Below are 22,596 nucleotides of genomic sequence, written 5' to 3' on the forward strand. Positions count from 1 at the left end.
TGCTCTTAAAATGCCCCACATCAGAGGTCCTGACCTTTTAACTAGAGCAAAAATATCAATTATGACACTTGTAAATCTACTATTGAAATTAATATAATTCTAATGACTTTAATTAAAAAAAGTATAACAATGTTAGCTGTTTCCCATCAGTGCTCCAAAATAATATTTCAAAATATATTTGTATTCATATGTCGAAGTGTTATTTTAGGATCACTGAAATACTATAGTTTTATTAATATTTTTTTAATCTTTTTAAGATATTTTCTGCTTTCAATTTAATTTAGTTTAGTATGCATTTCAGTAGTTTTTTTTATTTGTCTATATATATATATATATATATATATATATATATACATATTGCTTTTAGTTCACAAGATAAACACAAGATAAAACAGCTCATTTAAAATAATTGACCTCCTGAGGATGATGATGATGATCATTTTATGAAGGTGAAGTGCCTCCTTTCACAAACCCTGCCGAAAAGAAAAAGAAAAACATTGTGTTAAGTGTTTCAGGCTGCTTTGTACCTTATTTGTGTAAATTGCTATTCCAGTCTAATTAGAGGTAACTCAAGATTACAAGATTACTTGAATATCTCTGGTGCTTGAGAGTGTGTTTGTATTACAATTATCCCAGAGCCTGTGGAAACACTTGTTTATTCAAATATTAGTAATTTAACAGCCTCACTGAAGAATTAAAAAACTGTCAGACTTCAAAACTTAATTGTTGGTTCAGCTCTGGTTCTGATTGTGTGTGTGTGTGTGTGTGTGTGCATGTTTTTGTGTCATATCAGGACACAACTCTGTATAATGACACGTGTATTACACAGGTATTACAAGGAGAGGGTGACTAATGAGGACATAACCCATGTCCCCCTTTTTCAAAACACTTATAAATCATACAGAATGAGTTTCTTTGAGAAAGTAAAAATGCACAAAGTTTCCTGTGAGGGTTAGGGTTAGGTGTAGGGTTGGTGTGGGGCCATAGAATATACAGTGTGTACAGTATAAAAAGTATTACGCCTATGGGATGTCCCCACTTTTCACAAAAACAAACTTTTGTGTGTGTAAATGAGGCTCTGTGGCGGGTATGACATTGAATACTAACACAAGAGGGAGGCAAATCTCTGGTTGTTCCTCTTATGCTCTGAAAGTTTGGGTAGGTAACCACGAACATAACCAGGTGAGCAGATCACTCTCTCACTATTTGATTGCTCTAGTCTTTATCCACTCATCATCATCATCATCATCATCCACCAATCAGAACACACAAGAACTCTTTGACCACAGCTGCTGTGCCTCAAAAGCTCTTCCAGCAGCTCAACACTGGTTTTTGGATCACATCAGATTGTGGTTAATCTTGCAGATAATATGAATAATATTGTAATATAAAGATTCCTCCTTTGAACTCCCACCTCTTCTGTGGGTTTTATTGTTCTGGGTCTGAATTTGGGCTCCTGCAGGTCTCAAAAAAGAAACATTTTCAATCTCCAAGGTGAACGTTATGACAACACACTCTTACAAAAAAGGGTTCATTGGGGTTCTATATAGGTTGGGGGTCCCGCTTTATTCGCAAAACCTCTACGAACTCCCGAACTGACTCAAATGATTCGCGATCCATAAACTGACACAAATGATTCGCGAAATGATTCGCGAAATGAATCGCGATCCCCAAACTGACTCAAATGATTCGCGAAATGATATAGTGATCCCAATGATTCAAATGATTCGTGATCCCCAAACTGACTCTAATGATTTGGGATCCCGCTACGAATTACCGAACTGATTCAAATGATTTGCGAACCCGCTTTGAACTCCCGAAATGATTTTAATAATTTTAATATTCACGTTGATAATACAAATGATACATTAGGACTTGCGTTTACTGACCTAATAAACTCTTTTGGAGTCAAGCAAAATGTCACCGGGCCAACTCATCGTTTTAATCATACACTAGATTTAATTATATCTCATGGAATCGATCTTACTGCTATAGATATTGTACCTCAAAGTGATGATATTACAGACCATTTCCTTGTATCGTGCATGCTGCGTATAACTGATATTAACTATATGTCTCAGCGTTACAGTCTGGGCAGAACTATTGTTCCAGCCACCAAAGAAAGATTCGCAAACAACCTGCCTGATCTATCTCAACTGCTATTTGTACCCCAAAATACACGAATTAGACGAAATGACTGACAACATGGGCACCATTTTCTTTAATACATTAGAAACTGTTGCCCCCATCAAATTGAAAAAGGTTAGAGAAAAACGTACTGTGCCATGGTATAACAGTAATACTCATTCTCTCAAGAAAGAAACTCGTAGTCTTGAACGCAAATGGAGAAAAACTAACTTGGACGTTTTTAGAATTGCATGGAAAAACAGTATGTCCAGCTATAGACAGGCTCTAAAAACTGCTAGGGCAGAGCATATACACAAACTCATAGAAAATAACCAAAACAATCCAAGGTTTTTATTTAGCACAGTGGCTAAATTAACAAATTACCAGACACCACCTGATTCAAATATTCCACCAACGTTAAATAGTAATGACTTTATGAATTTCTTCACTGATAAAATAGATAACATTAGAAATACAATAGCGAATGTAGATTCTACAGCGTCTAACAGTTTCATCCATCGCACTCAAAGATAAACTGCAGTGCTTTACAACTATAGGACAGGAAGAGCTAAATAAACTTATCGCTGTATCTAAACCAACAACATGTTTATTAGATCCTGTACCCACTAAATTACTGAAAGAGTTGTTACCTGTAGCCGAAGAACCGCTTCTAAATATCATTAACTCGTCGTTATCTTTAGGTCACGTCCAAAACCATTCAAGCTGGCGATTATCAAGCCTCTTATTAATAAAACCAAAACTAGAACCTAATGTACTGGCAAATTATAGGCCTATTTCAAATCTTCCATTTATGTCTAAAATTTTTGAAAAAGTTATGTCTGCTCAATTGAACACCTTCCTGCATAAAAATGATCTGTATGAAGAATTTCAGTCAGGTTTTAGGCCCCACCATAGCACAGAAACTGCACTTGTTTAAAATTACAAATGACCTGCTCCTTGTGTCAGATCAAGGCTGCATCTCATTTCTAGTCTTAGTTGATCTTAGTGCTGCGTTCGACACCATAGATCAGTGATCCTCAAATCTGGCTCGCGAGATCCACTTTCCTGCGAAGTTTAGCTCTAACCCTAATCAAACACGCATGAGTTTGCTAATCAGTGTCTTCAGGATCATTAGAAAATCACAGGCAGGTGTGTTTAAATAGAGTCGGAGCTAAACTCTGCAGGAAACTGGATCTCGCGAGCCAGATTTGAGGATCACTGCCATAGATCATGACATACTCATAGATAGATAACAAAACTATACAGGTATTCAAGGGCAGGCTCTAAGATGGTTTTGATCCTACCTGCCCGATCGCTACCATTTTGTTTACTTAAATGGGGTGTCATCTCATTTATCATCAGTAAAATATGGAGTGCCACAAGGATCCTTCCTAGGTCCCCTTCTATTTTCAATATACATGTTGCCCCTTGGTAATATTTTTAGAAAATACGGAATTAGCTTCCACTGTTATGCTGATGATACTCAGCTATATATCTCAACGAGACCAGATGAAACTTCTCAATTATATAAATTAAAAATTAAATAAAATTTATGCATTTAGCAGATGCTTTTATCCAGAGCGACTTACAGTGCATTCAGGCTATCAGTTTTTACATATCATGTGTTCCCGAGAATTGAACCCCCAACCTTGCGCTTGTTTGCTAGCGCAGTGCTCTACCAGTTGAGCTACAGGAACATAACAGAGTATGTTAAAAATGTAAAAGATTGGATGACAAATAATTAAATTCGGATAAAACAGAGATATTAATTATTGGACCAAAAAAACACTACACAGAATCTTGTAGATTATAATCTGCAACTAGATGGATGTACTGTTACTTCCTCTACAGTCAGAAATCTGGGTGTTATATTAGCAATTTGTCTTTTGAAAATCATATTTCCGATGTTACAAAAACTACATTCTTCCATTTTAGAAACATTGCCAAGCTACGAAACATGTTATCTGTTTCTGATGCAGAAAGGCTAGTTCATGCATTTGTGACCTCTAGACTGGACTATTGTAATGCACTTCTAGGTGGTTATCCTGCTTTGTCAATAAACGAGCTACAGGTAGTCCAAAATGCAGCAGCTAGAGTCCTTACCAGGTCAAGAAAATATGATCATATTACCCCAATTTTACAGTCTCTGCACTGGCTACCTATTAAGTTCCGTATCAGTTACAAATTATCATTACTTACCTATAAGGCCCTAAATGGTTTAGCTCCTGCATACCTAACTAGCCTTCTACCACGCTACAACCCATCACGCACCCTAAGGTCACAAAACGCTGGACTTTTGGTCGTTCCTAGGATAGCAAAGTCCACTAAAGGAGGTAGAGCTTTCTCACATTTGGCTCCCAAACTCTGGAATAGCCTTCCAGATAATGTTCGGGGTTCTCTGTTTAAATCTAGATTAAAAACGCATCTCTTTTCGCCAAGCATTTGAATAATGCATCTCTTAATTGTGAGTGTAGTTGTATCTGATCAAATGTGCATTTTTTATTCATTAGCTTGGGTTAAACTAATTTTAGTTTGTTGGATCAGCAGCTATGCTAATGATGTCTTTATTTTGTTTCTATGTGTTTTGCCACGGAATTTACAAGCTCCAGTCTAGATCCAGAACACCTGAGAAGAGATAATGCTGACCCTCAGAGGACCTCAGATGATGCTAACCCTGAATCAACAAACAGAACTAACAATTATTGCTACATGTGTGACTGCATCATATAATTATTAATTAATAATATTAATAATGTTCATCGTCTGGCTGATTACATCTTGTATTAATTTTTTCTAAAAATCCTGTCAAACGTGCACAAACTGACAGTCACCAACCATAAGCTACTACTAAATATTGTAGAAACATAATTTTCTGTAAAGTTGCTTTGTAACGATTTGTATTGTAAAAAGCGCTATACAAATAAACTTGAATTGAATTGAACTGACTCAAATGATTCGCGAACCCGCTTTGAACTCTCGAACTGCCTCAAATGATTCCCAAACCCGCTACAAACTCCGGAACTTGCCTCAAATGATTCCCGAACCCGCTACGAACTCCCGAACTGATTCAAATGATTCGCGATCCTTAAACTGACTCAAATGATTCGCGAACCCGCTTTGAACTCCCGAAATGACTCAAATGATTCGCGAACCCGCTACGAATTCCCGAACAGACTCAAATGATTCGCTATTCCCAAACTGACTCAAATGATTCGCGATCCCGCTACGAACTCCCGAACTGATTCAAATGATTCGCGATCCTTAAACTGACTCAAATGATTCGCGAACCCGCTTTGAACTCCCGAAATGACTTAAAATGATTCGCGAACCCGCTACGAACCCCGATCTGATTCAAATGATTCGTGAACCCGCTACGAACTCCCGAACTTGCAAACCCGAATTGAACCTGGAAGGGCACTTAAGAGGATGAATTTAACAATAACTATATAAATCCTAACCCTATAATAAATAGTAGAATTATAAATTAAATAATTTGCTAGTTTCATTTGTAAATGAAAACACTCATCACAGAACGTTAATTATGTAAGCAATACACGAATTGAAACGGGAAAATAAGCATAATAGCTTTATATGAACATATATTACATAAAAAAACATGATCAACGGACTGTGGGATGGATAAAAAAATATTTTATTAATCTCTGATAATCTCAGGTTGCTCTGGTCACCCTGGTTTGTTTATTCATTGAAAGTGTGGCCACGACATTATCACATTCCCAAGAATTAATACCTCGTGGCCACGACAAAACTAAACCAAAAAGACTTGAGTTAAAAAAAAAATATCTTACAATGAATATCATTTATTAATTTATGCCAGTAGTTATGTAAATTAAAAAAAGAATTCGCTATCGATATGAAACTTGAGTCGTAGACCTCTTTAATGATGTGTGATAATGAGATAATGATGAAGTTATAGTTTATGAAGTGAATTGCATTATTTTACATTAGAACTAGCAGTAACTCTGAACTAATGTGAGCAAAGAAGGCTTCTGTGCGCTAGCGTCCTCCCACAAGTTAAGAGAATTTAAACAAACATTTGCAGTTAACCAAATGAAACAATACACATTTTAATGCTATAAAAGTGTGCACATCGAGAGAAATAAACAGCAGATGTTCATGTTAACAACTTCTTTAACTTGAGCAAACACTGCTAATACACATACATTTGTTAATTACGTAAATAAAACGAAAACATTAATGTTTTAATGCTATTGAATAAAAAGAAACGATCCACTCGAAAATCTCTGCTCATCATGACCAGGCGGCAAGGAAGTCGACCGGAAGTTGAAGTCGGCCGCGTGCCGCCATCTTGTAGCATAACTTCACTTACGTTAGCATTCCCATTGACTCACATTCACTTTGGCGTAACTTTGACATCGAACAACTTTACATCTGAGGCATTTAAAGACTCCGTTTGTCCATTATATATTTCTAAAGATACACGACAATGTATAAAGGGCTCCATTACCTTCTATGTTACATTATGGCCCCGTAGAAACAGTTTTTGTAAAAAATAGGCTAACGATTGCGTCATAACCACTCGACTCTCTGTCGCATTACCATACAGACAGGAGGAGAAGCTTGCAGGCAATTAACTTAACTAACTTATGGCGTACTGGCGTTACATTTTAAAATACTATACAAAATAATTAATCAGAATACTTACTCCTGCTCACTCACGCCAAAGAACTCCCGCTCAAACTCGCCGTCTCTGCAAGATTAACGATGGCAGTTTGCACGCACAGCTAATAGAAGATTTACATCTGTCAGACAGGTTGCTGACGTCATCAAGCTTAGTTTGAGTCTGCGCGTCAGAAACGGAAGTGCTAAAAAACGCTAAAAATGGGCTTCACTTGTCTCAATTGATTTCCAATGGGGTCGCTGTGTCCATTTCTTTTACTGTCTATGATCATGACAGGACCTGGATCAGTGAGTTGCGTCTCGGGCCGATGACGTCACTTCCAGGGAGGCATGTTGTACACGCCCTCGTCCCTTGACTCCGCCACCACGTCAAAACAGTGCCACAAAGAGAGACGTGCAGAAAAGTGAAGCGCAAAGGAAAAATGGTATTGCAAGCTCAAACTAGACTGACACACAAAATAAAAGCATTGTTGCAAATAAATTAATAGATATGACCATGGAAAATATGTATTGTGATATCATTGCTTTCGCGCTGTTTCATTTATGTTTTGCAATTCTTAATTTTTGTTTGCAAAATGCTAATTTATTTTCCTCAATACTTTAATTTTCGTTTGCAAAACTTTATTTTCTTTTGCAAAACACACATTTTTGCATATATATACGGCGTTAAATTGACTCCATATCATTCACATGCATTCATAAATGCATTTGAATATACCAATAATGCAGTGAAAGAATGCACTCAAAATGCACACGCGCCTAGATGCGTGCACTTTTTAGGCACGGTTTGTTTAGTTTTTGAATATATTTGATACTGTTAAAAGGCACATCATTAAAACAAAAAAGAGTTCACATATCACACCTAAACACACGTGGAAGACATAATTAGAACTAGCTACTAAATTAGTTAAAAATGCCTATCCATATACAGCTATGATTCGCGAACCCCAAACTGACTCAAATGATTCGCGAACCCGCTTTGAACTCCCGAACTGACTCAAATGATTCGCGAACCCGCTTTGAAACTCCCGAAATGACTCAAATGATTTGCGAACCCGCTTTGAACTCCCGAACTGACTCAAATGATTTGCGATCCCCAAACTGACTCAAATGATTCGCGAACTCGCTTTGAACTCCCGAACTGACTCAAATGATTCGCGATCCCCAAACTGACTCAAATGATTTGCGATCCCGCCCCGAACTCCCGAAATGATTCAAATGATCCGCGAAGCCGCTCCGAACTTTAGCAGTTAGAACAGCTAAACTTCAACATTTTTAGCTGTAAAATGCCACATGCAGTAGCTAATATTAAGAAATAAAAATGTTGGTAACGTTAAAGTTAATGCTTACAAACTTTGAAGATTTTGAATACAGAAGTTACATTTGTAATGGTGTATTTTCATTTAGATGTGGTATTATTTTTGTGCAGTAAGATTAATTACTGCATAAATTAATTAAGATTATTAAGAAATAAATTCATTTTAAGACAGCATGGAATAGAGTGTATAATATGCTGTTATAACAGCATATTATATAATCTATTCCATGCTATCTTGTTTGTTTTTTTTCATTTCATAATTTGTTTATTCAGGTTGAGCTTAGACCAAGAGCAGAGAAAGACACTCACTCCAGCTCAACTTTAAATAACTTTTAAGCACCCCAAGTCAGATAGTCACATCCTAGAGTTTTTTTTTTTTTTTTCAAACCACCCTCAGAAGAAGACAAAATACCTGACAGTACAGAGAGTGTTTAAGTTGAGTGTTTAAATCAACAGTACACAAAGATGGCACAGACAGACTTTTGTCAAGTTTCCGCGCGCCGATTGCTTTGGGCTGGGTTTAGTCAAAGTCCAGGGCCGTTTTTTATTCCCAGTCCATCCCTGGTAATGGTAATTTTTCCTCCATCCAAAGCTTTCTGGTGTGTTTGCGCACATTGACCTAATTGCAGAGAACTTAAAGCTTTGGTTGTTAAAGAGAGGACAAGTAAATGTGTCTTTTAATTACATACATAGGCTATATACAGATACATTAAGTCGTATAGTGGTTAGGGAGTATGACTCATAACTCTAGGGTTGTATAAATAAATAGCTACCCACTGCTCCGGGTATGTGTTCACTGCTCTGTGTGTGCACTTTGGATTGGTTAAATGCAGAGCACAAATTCTGAGTATTAGTCACCATACTTGGCTGAATGTCACTTCACTTTCACTTTCATTACTGAATACAGAACACCATTGTATAAACCTATCTTGTTTGTGTGTTTTTGTTATAGCCTACCTTGTACTTTATTTTATTAGCATGATTCAAATAGGCCTAGTTTTATTAGTAAAAAAAGAGAGAATTTTAAGGTAGGCTAATAGTTTTTTATTTTTATAATATATACATTTTTTTATATAAGTTTTTTTTTTATCGCAGAGTAAAAAAATAAATACGATTATTTTATTATATTATTGTTTTGAATCCTGTGACGTAAACAAGCCATACTAAATAACCCTGAACCAAAAAAAAAATTGACAACTGTATCCCCTTTCAAATTCAAATCAACTTTACATTTTTTCCCTTTAATTCACTTTCAGTTACAGTCAATTTGATATTGTTGACATTGTTTTTGTGTCAAATTTCCATCTCCGCTATCTGTAAATATTTATTTATTCATATTCTTGGTTACAATATAAGGGTTACAATGGCCACTTCAAAGTCTGTTTACAGATCCGCCCCTCCCCCACACATTCGAACTTGTTGACGCAATCTGCGTCGTGACGTCAGACGTCGTCGTGGTAGCGGCGATGACGACGGGATTCCACAGTGGGACGGGCTGATTCTGCAAATGGCTTCTAGGTGCTATTTGCCGATTTGTTTGTCGTTAATCTTCTCTCCTGCGGCTCGGAAGAAGGCGTACACCCGCTCTGTCTCGCAGGCTGCCCTCAGGTGAGTGAGCCGAGTGCTTATGGCGCGGGATACGGGTGTTTTTGGCGTGTTTTGAGGCCTTATCTGAGGGGTCCGCCCTCCGCTTGCAACAACAACAACAGTCGCCGACACGGGCCTTGTCTGAGGAGAAATGTCTAAAATCCGTTACATGAGCGGTTAAATACCAGTGCGGTTTAGAGCCTGTTGCTATTAAGATGGTTTGATATAAGCTTGAGCGATGGCAGAGGAAAAAAACGCGGCCTTGGCAATGTTACTCAGTTTTTTGTCGGTTAGTCAGTCGGTATTAAACCGCCGCGCGTCTGACTGACAGATCGAGCGCGAGCCCCTTACAACAGTTCATCATGGTAACCAGGTTTACTCTGTTGCTACAACAAAACTGAGATTTCGCGGTATTCACCACGGTTGTTATGAATAAGAAAACGTTCTCTGTAGTATTTGGATGTAAACCATGGTAAAAGTTAAAATATTGATGCATAATTTTGGATTCATTTTATGACAGTCACAGTGGTGTATAAAGGCAAGATGGGAGCACTTTTGTAGAATAGCGGCCATGTTCCCAGCATAATAACAGTTAGCATAGTTATTGTTACTACAGTATATGTTCTAGAAGCTTCTTTGCTTTTGGAGGAGATTCTGTAATTATTATGACTCAACAGTTGGAAAAATAACTGTAATAACCACAATATTTTGGTGGAGACTGTGATTAACAGGACATCATGGTAGTAAAGCTAAGTGTTTAAGTTTAAAACACTAGTTATACTTATTTAATAAATTATGATTCTCATCCAAAGATACATTTAGAATATTTTAGACAGTTTTACAACAATAACTCAACCATAGTTTCCATCAGAATACCATAGTTATTAACATGGTTACTGTTCCTAAATTATGGGCAATAAGAGGCTTTCAGAATGAGTGCAAGTTTTATAGCAGCTTTGGTTCTGGTTGTATTTTTCCCATTCATTTTTGCCATAGGGATCTTTAAAAAGTATTCCTTTCAAGAGTTTAAAGCCATGAACCAGACCAACCAGCTACGAGGAGAACACCACATTACAAACTTTTAATTTGAAGCAAAAAAGTGTTTGAAAATTTGACAAAAATATTTGAAGGGATAGCTCACCCAAAACAAGTTATTTTTTAGATTTTGACTTCCATAGTATGGAAAAAAATACTGTGGAAGTCAATGGCTACCGTCAACTATTTGGTTACCAGCATTCTTCAAAATATATTTTGTGTGAGAAAGAAACTCATACAAGTTTGGAACAACATTTTTGGATGAACTGCCCCTTTAACAGCTTGAGGGAAAGAACTATAACCCCATGAAGCACTGCAGATGACATTAAAAACAATGCAGAAATATAAAACTATTGTATTAATGATGTCACTACACTCTCAAACACATCATTCACAGTGTGTATTAACGATCTTTGAGCAAATTTACTGTGCGATCTGAGTGGCTTTTTCTCATTTGCGAAAATATTTCACTTAGAAAATGTAATGTGAATACAGATGACGAAACACTAACCAAAACCATGAGTTTTGTATTATCATAGTTGGTTAAATGAAGTCAGTGTATGGTCAGTGGAGGTTGGTTAAAGGACACATGAAATGTTATTGCATTTCCCTGCTGACAAAAAAAAAAAAAACTTGAACCAGCCTAAGCTGGTTGACTGATCTTAGTTGGTCATCCAGCCTGGTCTTTGCTGGTCAGAAGGCTGGTTTTAGTGGGGTTTTGACCACTTCTTTATATGGAACCACTAGCTAAGTTTAGGCTGGTTTTAGCAGTTTTTTTTTCCAGCAGGGTAGAATAATCGTTATTAATAATCGTGATTATAATTTTAATCAGAATTATCATGATTATCAGTTTAACCATTATTGTGCAGCCCTAAGTAGACGGGCACTAAAGTGTTTGATGCGATTTGCTGCTTGTGATTTTTTTTTTCACCAACAATTGCAGTTGAACATGATTCTTTAAAAAAATATGGTGAAATAACGCAAACTGATGGCTTCAACAAAAGCATATGCCATTGATTACTAACAACCTCAGGTTTTTAAGTTATCGTTTAAGACCAGCTCCACTGTAGAGAAAACAATTGGATTTTCACGCAAGGAGCCCAACTCAAGCACTTCCCAGTTACTATAGTTTCACTGCAGTAACTAAAGTGTTTTTCAGGGAATGTGTGGTTTCCTTGGTTTCACTGAAGAGAGGCGTGTGTTGGATTTGTTGTGTTTCTGTCAGATCCGCGTGGTGCTGCTAGATGATCCTCTGGCACTTCTGCTGTGTTTTGGTGTTGGGTTTCTCATGTGGTTTGAATCTGACTCATGGTGTGACTTTGGAATGAAATGCATCTGGTTTAAAGTCAACTCAACCTGCTGAATGAACACAAATGCCTTGCATCTATACGCAGCAGTAGATAAAACCTCAATGATTGTCTGTTTACACGTCACTGACTGCGTGTCGTGGGCCGATCAATAGTAACCCAAGTGACAGGAGGGCGGGTGGTTTATGAATGGACTCATAATGATAAACATCTGTTCTTGCTGTTTGTTTAGAGCACAGCAAACCCACAAAGGGCAGTTTGACAAAGGGCAGTTTGGGCAGTTATGCCATATTTAAAAATGCCTTCCATTATATCAAGTCAGCCATTGGTGACCCATACTCAGAATTTGTGCTCTGCATTTAACCCATCCGAAGTGCACACACACAGAGCAGTGAACACACACCCACACACTGTGAACACACACCCGGAGCAGTGGGCAGCCATTTATGGGGAGCAGTTGGGGGTTCGATGCCTTGCTCAAGGGCACCTAAGTCGTGGTATTGAAGGTGGAGAGAGAACTGTACATGCACTCCCCCCACCCACAATTCCTGCCGGCCCAGGACTCGAACTCACAACCTTTCGATTGGGAGTCCGACTCTCTAACCATTAGGCCACGACTTCCCCCTTATTGTAACTAGTGTTGTCGATGCGATACCAGAAAAATATAGAAGAATATAGATTTAAGTATTCCAGAGAGCCATGTAATAATAATATAAAATGGTTTGTTTTCAGCCAAATTTTATGATAAGAAACCACATCGGGTCACAAAAGGTAGTTATTTCAAACTCTCAACTGAAAATATGAAGTGAATTTGGAGTAAAATGTTATTAAATTTGTATTTTGATAGACAACATGTTGATAAATGCTTCTCATTGCATTGCTGTGTGCGTGAACTTGCTGTCAGTTAGAAGAGAGAGAGTTTTCCTGTATCAAAATTGCAAGAAAAAAAATATATAGTTTAGATATTTCAGTATAATTATTCATGTATCAATTTATTTTTTTGTATTCAAGATTTGTTTATTTCCCATCACCTCTGGATCTCCAGAACCACAGCAAATAAAATAATTTAATGAAAGCTAATATGAGTTTTACATTTAAAAATTTTATCAGATAAAAAGCCTGTTTATCACAAAACAGGGGTACTTAAAGGTACAGGTTGTATGACCTGCCACTAGAGGGCGCACTACCAAAACAATATCAATCGCGTGGTTTGATGATGCTAAGAAGGAGCGTGGAATGATGTGATTTGTTGTCTTCTACCCAACTGCTGACGGCCGTCAATCAGACGGAAAGATAATTCATGGAGTCTAGAGACGCGATTTGGCGTGTATGCCCCATAATACTAATCTTATTGATCATTATAATAGCATACATTTTCTGTAGAGATACAAATCAAAACAACTCACCTGTCGAGTAAAACACAAGCGAGATCTGCATCTCTTTCTAGTTGAACTTTGTTCAGGGCTCCAAACAAAAAAATCCACTTGGGAGCCATTGGCTCCTATAAGAAAAAAACTTAGGTGCCAAATGATTTTTTTAGGTGCCACAGAATAAACATGTTTTATGTGTTTTCTTTAAATTATTTATTTTACATTTTAACTTTTTAATCATACTGACGTGTTTATGTCTCATCTTTTCTTGACTTTATCAGCATTTTAATCCATCTTGTAGATGACCTGGGAATGAAGGTTCACTTAAAGTGGGAGCTAAATGTCTTTTCCAACTTGAAATATACAGTCATGCGTTGTTTATTACACAAAATCTGTTTCAATATCATGGACCATAAGCATCACTTGGCCCCTGAGTATAGTTTGGGGTTCTCCTCAATGCATCCTGTAAATGTTGTCATACTCTCTAAAAATAAAGGTGCTTCATGATACCATAGAAGAACCTTTTTTTCCTGTCTAAATGGTTTCATAAAGAACCTTTAATATTCGAAGACAATAACAGATTATGAAAAGGTCACAAAGAGCCTTTGACTGAATGGTTCTTTGTGGAACCAAAATTGTTCTGTGAAGAACCTTTTAAGCTCCTTTATTTTTAAGAGTGCATGTCTTTCACACTTTCAGTCTGTTTTTCTTAATTAGTAAAATTAAATTTTATAGGAGGAGTTAAATAATGTAGACAACAGGTTAAGTAAAAATAAAAAAATTAAATAGCTCATAAATATAGCAAAATGCTCCTCTTTATAGTTATTTTTCTAGCTGACTGATGATCAGTGTTTGGAATAACGGCGTTTAAAAGAACGGCGTTAGGTAACGACGTAATTTTTTCAGTAACGCAGTAATCTAACTAATTGCTTTTCCTGTCGTTACAACGCCGTTAACGTTACTGAACATAAAAAGCAGTGCATTACTATGCATTGATTTCATAAACTATGCAATCTGAACGGACCCCTGGCTCACATAGCGAGTGAGCAGGTGGGTTAATGACGAGATAAGCGATTATGATTAGCTAAGGCAGAGTCATGTGTTTCATGGTAGCCAATCAGAGCCAGTGTTTTTACACACATGCTGGCACACGCTGCTGCACCAGTGGCGCCAAACACACACACACACACACGCAACAGCTACACAGAGATTCACAGCAGAGATGGTGAGTCAGGAGCAATCCGATGAAAAGTTGGCATTTTCAAGGTGAAGATATAAGCACTACTTCAAATTCATTGTGGTCAAAGGCAAGAACGTGCATGTAATGTGTACATGTAATGTGTGAAACGCATCTACAAAGCTAGTGGCCAAAAACACTTTTCTTACAAAGATAATACTCGAAGTGCAGGATAAAACTCTTGCTGTCTGTTGACGTGCAATAAATATTGTTTATGTACCTGTCTGTTCTACGCATTTCAATTGACTTGTGAAAACTAAAAAAAAAAAAAAAAGTAAAAATTCTCTGACATGTAGCAACTTTTTTTTTTTTTTTTTTTTTTTTACAGTAACGGAAATAGTTACTTTCCCTGCTAACGAGTTACTTTTATTATAGAGTAATTCAGTTACTTACTCAGTTACTTTTTGGAACAAGTAGTGAGTAACTATAACTAATTACTTTTTTAAAGTAACGTTCCCAACACTGCTGATGATGGACACCATAAGGTTACTGAGGTTAATATTACGTAGCAATGTTAACAAGCTTTACACGTTTTCCGCAGTTTGAAAGTGTTGTACTGTAGAATCTCTTATAAAATAGCCTACCTTTTGATGTTAATTCATGTTCATTATGTACTCTAGTGGTAAAGAGCAAGATATGATAGGTTCATGTGCTGCTTGAACTGAGGCACGTTCACATGTCGCGTCTTTTGTGCACTCAAGTTCATTATTTCAAATGTAGGCGCGCGGTATGCGTGCGTGCTCATAATGGAAGCGACGCGCTCGTTTTTTTCCAGGCTCGCCTGCACCGCATCGAGTTAAGAACATCTCAACTTTTCAGAATCCCGCAAGCGCACACCGCAGGTCATGTGACAAGAACCAACCAATCAGCTTCATCCTTTCCAGTACCAAAGTTGAAAGCTCGGCCAAGATGAAGGAACAGCTGATCATAGTTGTATATGGATAGCCATTTTTAAATAAATTTAGTAACAGAGCTACTGCAAGCAATTTTTAGTGCTGCAAATCCATTTATCCTTTGCTGAAATTTACGCGGCTTCATGGAGAGAGCAGGTCATGGTTGCTTAGCAAAGGCAGACGCCTCAGGAGCGCAAGTGCCCGAGCGCTTTGAAAAGGAGAAAATGGCAAGCTTAGCGTTTTTAGTCGCGATATGTGAACGGCCCCTTAAAGAGCACCAAAACTGTATTTATTGTTTGAATTTTTTTATGAATTTGGAATAATTTTAAAGCTGATACTTTGTAAATTAAATAGTAACAAAGCACAAAGCGATTACTGGATGGCAAGTACACTTCAAATAATGAAGTTCATGCATTAACAGAACACAGCATGGACTAAGATCTTGTTAAGAAGAAGCCTGATTATAAACGAGAACTGTTAACGATATTGCCAATATCCACACTGATGACAGCTTTACTTGTTGTAGTTTGTTCAATTTATGAACTAAATAGTCGCTGTTTTTTCTGCACTTTCTCTTCAAGTCTCCATCATTTCTCTCTCTCGCGCGTGTATCAGGTGTGTGTCAGCGCTGCTGCGTGGCAGATGAGGACTGTTTAAAACTCTTTTTTCCCACTAAAACTTCGATGCACATTCACTCAATGCGCGAACATAACAAAATATGGGTTATATGTTGGTGTTGTAAAAATGAAACTGAATCGTGGTGTTTTAGAAATAGAGCACACAATGATTGACCTTCAGGACAGTAATAGTGACATCTGAGATGGACAGAAAAAACACTGAATGATTCTTCTGTCTACCTGCAGTCAGTTGACCTCAATGAAATGGGAGTTTCTGACTACCCAATACAGATATGAGGCCTGTCATGTGAAATAAGGAGAACCTTCTACCTGAAAGAATGCTTTTGGATCTGGGCCAGTATGGAAATGGTGTGGCACTGCATAAAACTACTTTTGCATGTTGAACAGTTTTCATTTACCACATTGCACTGTCATTTATTGAGGTCATGAGACTGCAGTACAGTTACAATACACTAAAATGGCCAATCAGATTGAACACAGACTCCTCAACTGTAGTAAACATGAGTGTTTTCTTGCTAGAGATATGTTTTATCAGTAGGTTCCAGATGGCGCGAGTGTGGCCTTCACTGGAAGCATGTGCTTGATCGTTTTTGCATAGAGACACTGTTGCCCTCTGGCCATGAACCAACTGAACTTACTCACATATGACTCTCGGGAGACTCAGGGTCACTGAATTTTAGTATTTGATAACTTGGGTTTTGTTATCTTCTCTGAAATTGTGTCATCTCATTCCTTATGCATCTTTAGGTAGCACTTAGCAGAGCTTCACAGATAACTTTCATTGGAAGAAAAATACAAACCGGTTAGTTTTGAGAGTTGGTTCAGTACCAAAGAAGAGAGAAACCAATGACACAGTGTTTCTCATTTGATATCTTAGATGTGTAAATTGTCCTTATTACAGAATGTTCCTTGTTTTCTTCCAAGCAAGTTTTAATGTTACAGTTTATTGAATTAAAAACTTTTGTGTCATTTAGTCCTAGTTAATATCTGTAGTTTTGAGATCAACCATATTCTAGTGCTCTGTCACCAATTAACTGATGAGTATGATGACACTTGAGATGAATGGCTCTGTACATAGTGGCCTCTTTTCATAAAGCTCGACCCAGCCATTAGGATTGGGCCGATTGATGATGCCATCATCCATCGCAGATGGATGACAGACGTCACGATGTTGAGCCGGCATCGTGATCCCCCCCAGCAATCCGCTGCATCCCAATTCCATGTTCAGAAAATAAATTAAGTGTACTACAGAACCCCTAAAGCAGGGGTTGGCAAGTAAGTTTGGTATCGGGCCAAAAAAAAAAAAAAATTGCCACTAGACAGAACATAGTCAAAGGATCATTTACGAAATTAATTGATGAAAAATGCAACTAGAATTGCCTGTGACAGACTGTTACAGTGTCTTGTGTAACTGGTAGTGAGCTGTCTGTGTTAAATCCTGTATGAGGACAGTCATTAACAAATAGCCACATTTGTGTGGCGGTGTCCTGCATAGTATGTGAGCAGAGTGAAGAGTCAATAAAAGTACGTTTTCGTCAGTTATTTTCCCTACAGATGGATGCATTTCTTACAGATTTCTGCTCATTCGAAATCAGATACAGACGAAATAGCACTAAGATTACATTTGTTTGAATGCATTATTGAGAGAGCGATTGCGTGTTATAGTATAAATCATGCTTTCAACTGAAAATATCCAGTATCTAGGAGGAAAAAACAAATTAATCGAGAACTGTAACCTCCCGCTCATGTCCATTGTCGTCATCATAGCCTTCACATTCTTTCTGATTTGAGTGATCCATCTCGATCCAGCTAGCTAAATATGCTTAATGTGAATTCTTACTAAATATGCATTAATATTACGGGTCGTTGGCATGAATGGCACTTGTGATGGAGCGGTGGTGGAGCACTCTTGGAGCGAGTGAAAACCATGACACTCCACTTTTAAAAAAATCTGCTCCTTGCTCCAAAATCACACAATTCTGCTCACATACTCTGATTGTGAGTAACTTGCTGTCATGACAGATCTATTTAAGAACCAGCCGCTATCAAAATAATCTGGCTGTAGGCATGGGCCAGATATTATTGCTGGCAGGCCAGTTTTGGTCCGCAGACCACCTATTGCCGACCTCTGCCCTTAAGGGAATAAATAGCCTACGAGATGGGAGGATAATAAAAATGAAAAATGAAGGTCTGGAATTCACGGCAGCTTTCATTGGCCAAGGCCGTTTGACTGACATGTCAAACAACCAATCACAGTTCGTTTCGTTCAGCGTTACATTTCGAGGCGTGGAAATGTTGCCACAATAACAAACCAGTGTGTAAACCTCTCAGACACCTTTTAAAGATTTCATCCCGCAAACTTTAAATATTTCACGTACTTTTGAAAATCCAGTTTTTAGTTGATCCTGATAAGTGCTGTTCGTCACAGTTGTAAACACGATGGCTTTCTTCTTTCTTGAGCGGGTTTGGCGCCACAGTATTTTTGTTTTCAGGCAGAACGTTAAAGAACGTGACACACGCATCTCATGGAAATCCTGTAGAAATCAAACAATCCGATGACGACTTCGACACGTCTGAGGCTGAGTCTACTGATGTGCAGGGCATTGGAACTGCTCTTGAATGCGTGCTCTCATTTAACTTTCACTTTCGAGATTCATGATCATGCTAACTCTACACTACAGAACTACACCTTTTACAAGCTAAGATATTTCTCTGTGATGCTTAGAGCCGGTCGATTTTCCCAAATTAATTGATTAATTAAAATTTGTTTAGCCATGATTTTATTTTTAGAAATTAAGGAATTGCAATTTAGAAATATCACCAAATGTTAGAATTAGACAATATGCCTGTGATAACAGTAAAGAGAAAAGAACGATCCAACCGCTTGTCGGATAGGGTTGGGTATTGTTTGAATTTTATCAATTCCGATTCTGCTTATCGATTCTTATTTTTATTTTATTTTCTTTCCAATAAAAGTTTTGGTTCTCTCAATTCTGAAGAAAAAACAGTAGACAACTAAACAAAATCACATGTAATGCAAGCAAGGTCCTGGCAGATTGCTAGGTCCAGTCCTCACAGATAAATACAAATAAAAAGCGCATAGGAATCGATGGGCGGAATCTAAATTTTAATTTGACAAGTATCCGATACCTGACCTTGAGTTATACGATTTTTGGAATCTGAAACTATTTTCAATTCCCAACTCTAATGTCGCCACACGTGGTGATCTGCTCAAGTTTGACACGCTCTGTGAAGGACCATAAATTTAGTGCTAGGCATCATTCAGTGGAATAGGTAAAACATGCAAGGAGATAGGAGTGAACTTCATTTAGCTTGAGTGCCTTGTTTTAAGAATGGTGTTTCATGCATGAGACACTGCAAAAGAAGTGAGCGCAACAGTCAACCACATCCATGTTTGCACAGAAAAAACTATGGAAAAGCAGCTTAATCGAACAACCTGTAAAGAACTACAACTGTATGTCTGATATTTCATGTTTGCATCATGGTGACAGGCTGAAAGCTGCTGCTGTTTTTAAAGAACCTTTATAGCTAATAAAAGTCTACTGGTGTTATACCATCAGTCATTTTGAATTTGAATTACCTTGACTTTTCTTTGAGATTTTCAAAAATAATTTCTTGTATTATTTATGAAACACAATATGCATAAGACAATTTTGTACACTATGTAGTTGCAGTTTTTGTATCTTTTCTGCAAAGATATTTAACAAGTGATTTGTTTAACATTTACATCATGTTCATTTGTGCTGCACTTGGAATATAATTTTCTTTTACTAGAGGGTTAATAGAGAAAAAGAAACTTGAATCATGTTGTAGTTACATTCTCAAGTTGATGAGTTAAAAATCTGTAAAAAAAAAAAAATGCCTTTCTGCATACGGGTTCCCCTAACCACGCCCACCAGTATCATCGTCCATCACAATGTTTCACTGTAGACATCATCTGATGCCGGTATGGTAGACATCACCCAATCCTACCAAACATATGCATCAGAGTTTTGATTTCACCACACATGAATTCCTGAATGGCTGTGCCTGACTTTGCCCACAGAGTGCCACACTGTTAAAAATATTCCGTAAAATATACGCAAAAAAACCGGCAGCTGTGGTTGCCAGAATTATACCGTAAAAAATACGGTAAAACCGTTTTTGGTTTAACTGTTGTCTACCGTAAAAAATACAGTTACACTGTTGTAGGTTTAACGGTTTTACTTTATATTTACAGTTTAATACCATAATTTAACTGATATAATATTAATATATGAACTTATTGAAGCACTGAAATCTGTTTTGTACCTTTGTATTACACTGGTAACCACCAAAAGCAGGTGGTGATGAGAGAGTCACATGGTGAAACAAAGCCCATCACAAGCAGCTTTTAAATAATAAGATACATAGAAAGTGCACGGTGTCATTCACACAAGCACTAAACACCATCCTGGTGAGACTCATTAAACTGAAATATGCAATAATTCTGGGAATGTAAGTTTAAGTTTTTTCCCTGTAGAGTTTACAGGAAATAACCGTTAACCAGTAAACAGATTTGTACTGTAGCATTTTCACAGTTCTTTACCGTTAAAATCACAGTCATTTTTTACAGTGCATCAGCACCAGGACAGCTATATTTACCAAAGTGTGAAAAGCAGTATTGTCAGAGATGTTATGCAATGTTTGGAAGGGAAAGTGATGGCTTAAAAAACTGTGGTCTCATTTTGTTCTCCTCTCTCTCCACAGGTTTCAATGTCATAATACTGAGTGACGTCAGCAGTGTGGGATCATCCTAAACAAACCTCACCTTATTGCTTTAAGGAGTTTGGTAAGATCTAAGTACATGTGTGTTAATTAGGACTAGCAGTATATTTTTTGCATTTTTCCTGTTTAATATGTATTTTGAAATGTATGTATTTACACTGGAATGAAGTGTGTTTTCCAAGCTGTTTTTTTCTGTAAATGACCACAAGAAAGAATAATAATTAGCCTAATCCCATACTTTAATATGCACCACCATAAGTTGTATGTATAAATACAAATTGGGTAAAAATTAAATTGAGAGTTTTGACAATTGCTTGTTGTTTCTTCTTTAAATATTTTTTTGTTTCTTCATACAGCCTGACGACTGCAAGAGAGAGTGAACGAGTTGTAGAAGACACAACAGTGTTGCACCCGCACTCCTTCACCGGGGCTATGGTAAACAAACACCTCCAAAATCTCTGGCTGAATCCCAAATTGCCCCCTATACCCTCATTCACTATTCCCTACATTAGGCCACTAATGCAGTTCATCTGAAAACGAGTGAGTCAGTTCAGACACTGAGTGCAGAAGGACTGCTGCTTTTGCATGGTTTGTGTTTGCTGTTTAATAATCATTTGAAACTGGCAAATTGGCAGCTCCTGTGGTATGATTAAAGGATTGTCTCTGTTATGGAAATTATGTTTAAAACCTAATTAAACAATTCAATTGTCAATTTACTATGAATTTATAACTGTATTGCATTACGGTTAAAAAAACAGTTTCACTGTATGCACTTTGTAAAATGAATGGATGGATGATTCATCCGCGGGTCCCTTCTTCTGGCGAGACGCATTGCCACATGACTCTCACAGTGCATTATGGGTATTCTCTAGCCATTGTGCATACATCAGTTGTACACTTGCTTTTTGCTGTGCATTCTGGGATTGAATGAGTGAACTGGATAATGTCCATTAAGGGTGCTTTCACACTAGCACATCAAATCCATACATTTGGATGATGTGAACGCTGTCTTCTGAACTTGGGTGCACAATGCACTTCAGTGGGGAGCAATGGAAGTCAGGTTCAGACCAGGCAATCCAACCAAGCCTTGGATTTAGGACATCACTAAAAATGGCTGTCCCCAAATAGTGCCACATTTAAGGGTATGGGGGCAGTTCCGGACACAGGGTCTCTTCTTCCTGCGCGTGACTCCCAGGCATCCGTTTAAATGCTGAATCGGAAACTGTTCATTGATTTCTCAGGCTTTTAATCAGCTGAAATGAACATTGCTCAGACAGAGTCAAAGTCCCGTCCTGACTGCTGTCTCAGCACAGATCAATGCCCTCTTTAGACAGACAGATAGGATGAATGGATACATGTGTGCTAGTGTCATCAGTGACCGCTGCATTATAAAATCGCTCCGGCTCCAAATTCTGATGGGATGAAATGCGTTCACAACTGTGAGATGCATCTAGATCCACCATCTTTAACTAGCAATTCATTTCTATAGTACTACGCCTTCTACTAGGAAACTGCCTTGCAGTCTTTAATATGAATGAATGAACTATTAATGCTTTTACTTATTTATTGTATCATTTTTATTAACCTGAATTACAATGATTTTACCATGGTTAAGGGACTCTGCTTAGTCACTCTGCTTGAAGTCATAACTAACA

General features: G+C 37.6%; 1 protein-coding gene across 6 annotated transcripts in view; it reads left to right on the top strand.

Annotated features, from left to right (window-relative positions):
* Positions 1 to 9,529: 9,529 nt before the first annotated feature.
* LOC113052781 (myotubularin-related protein 3-like) overlaps positions 9,530 to 22,596 on the top strand; it is a 44,168-nt gene continuing 31,101 nt past the window's right edge. For 4 of the 6 annotated variants that reach the window (XR_003277114.1, XM_026217225.1, XM_026217227.1 and 1 more), the window contains exons 1-3: positions 9,530 to 9,715; positions 20,924 to 21,005; positions 21,298 to 21,376. Coding sequence is in view for 5 of the 6 variants with exons in the window: in XM_026217225.1 (XP_026073010.1) it covers positions 21,374 to 21,376 (3 nt within the window). In the remaining variant the exon portion in view is untranslated. The remainder of the gene's footprint in view (positions 9,716 to 20,923; positions 21,006 to 21,297; positions 21,377 to 22,596) is intronic. The other 2 variants (XM_026217228.1, XM_026217229.1) reach the window with 1 other exon arrangement.

Source organism: Carassius auratus, chromosome 33 (genome assembly GCF_003368295.1).
Source record: "Carassius auratus strain Wakin chromosome 33, ASM336829v1, whole genome shotgun sequence".
Lineage (NCBI taxonomy): Eukaryota > Metazoa > Chordata > Actinopteri > Cypriniformes > Cyprinidae > Carassius > Carassius auratus.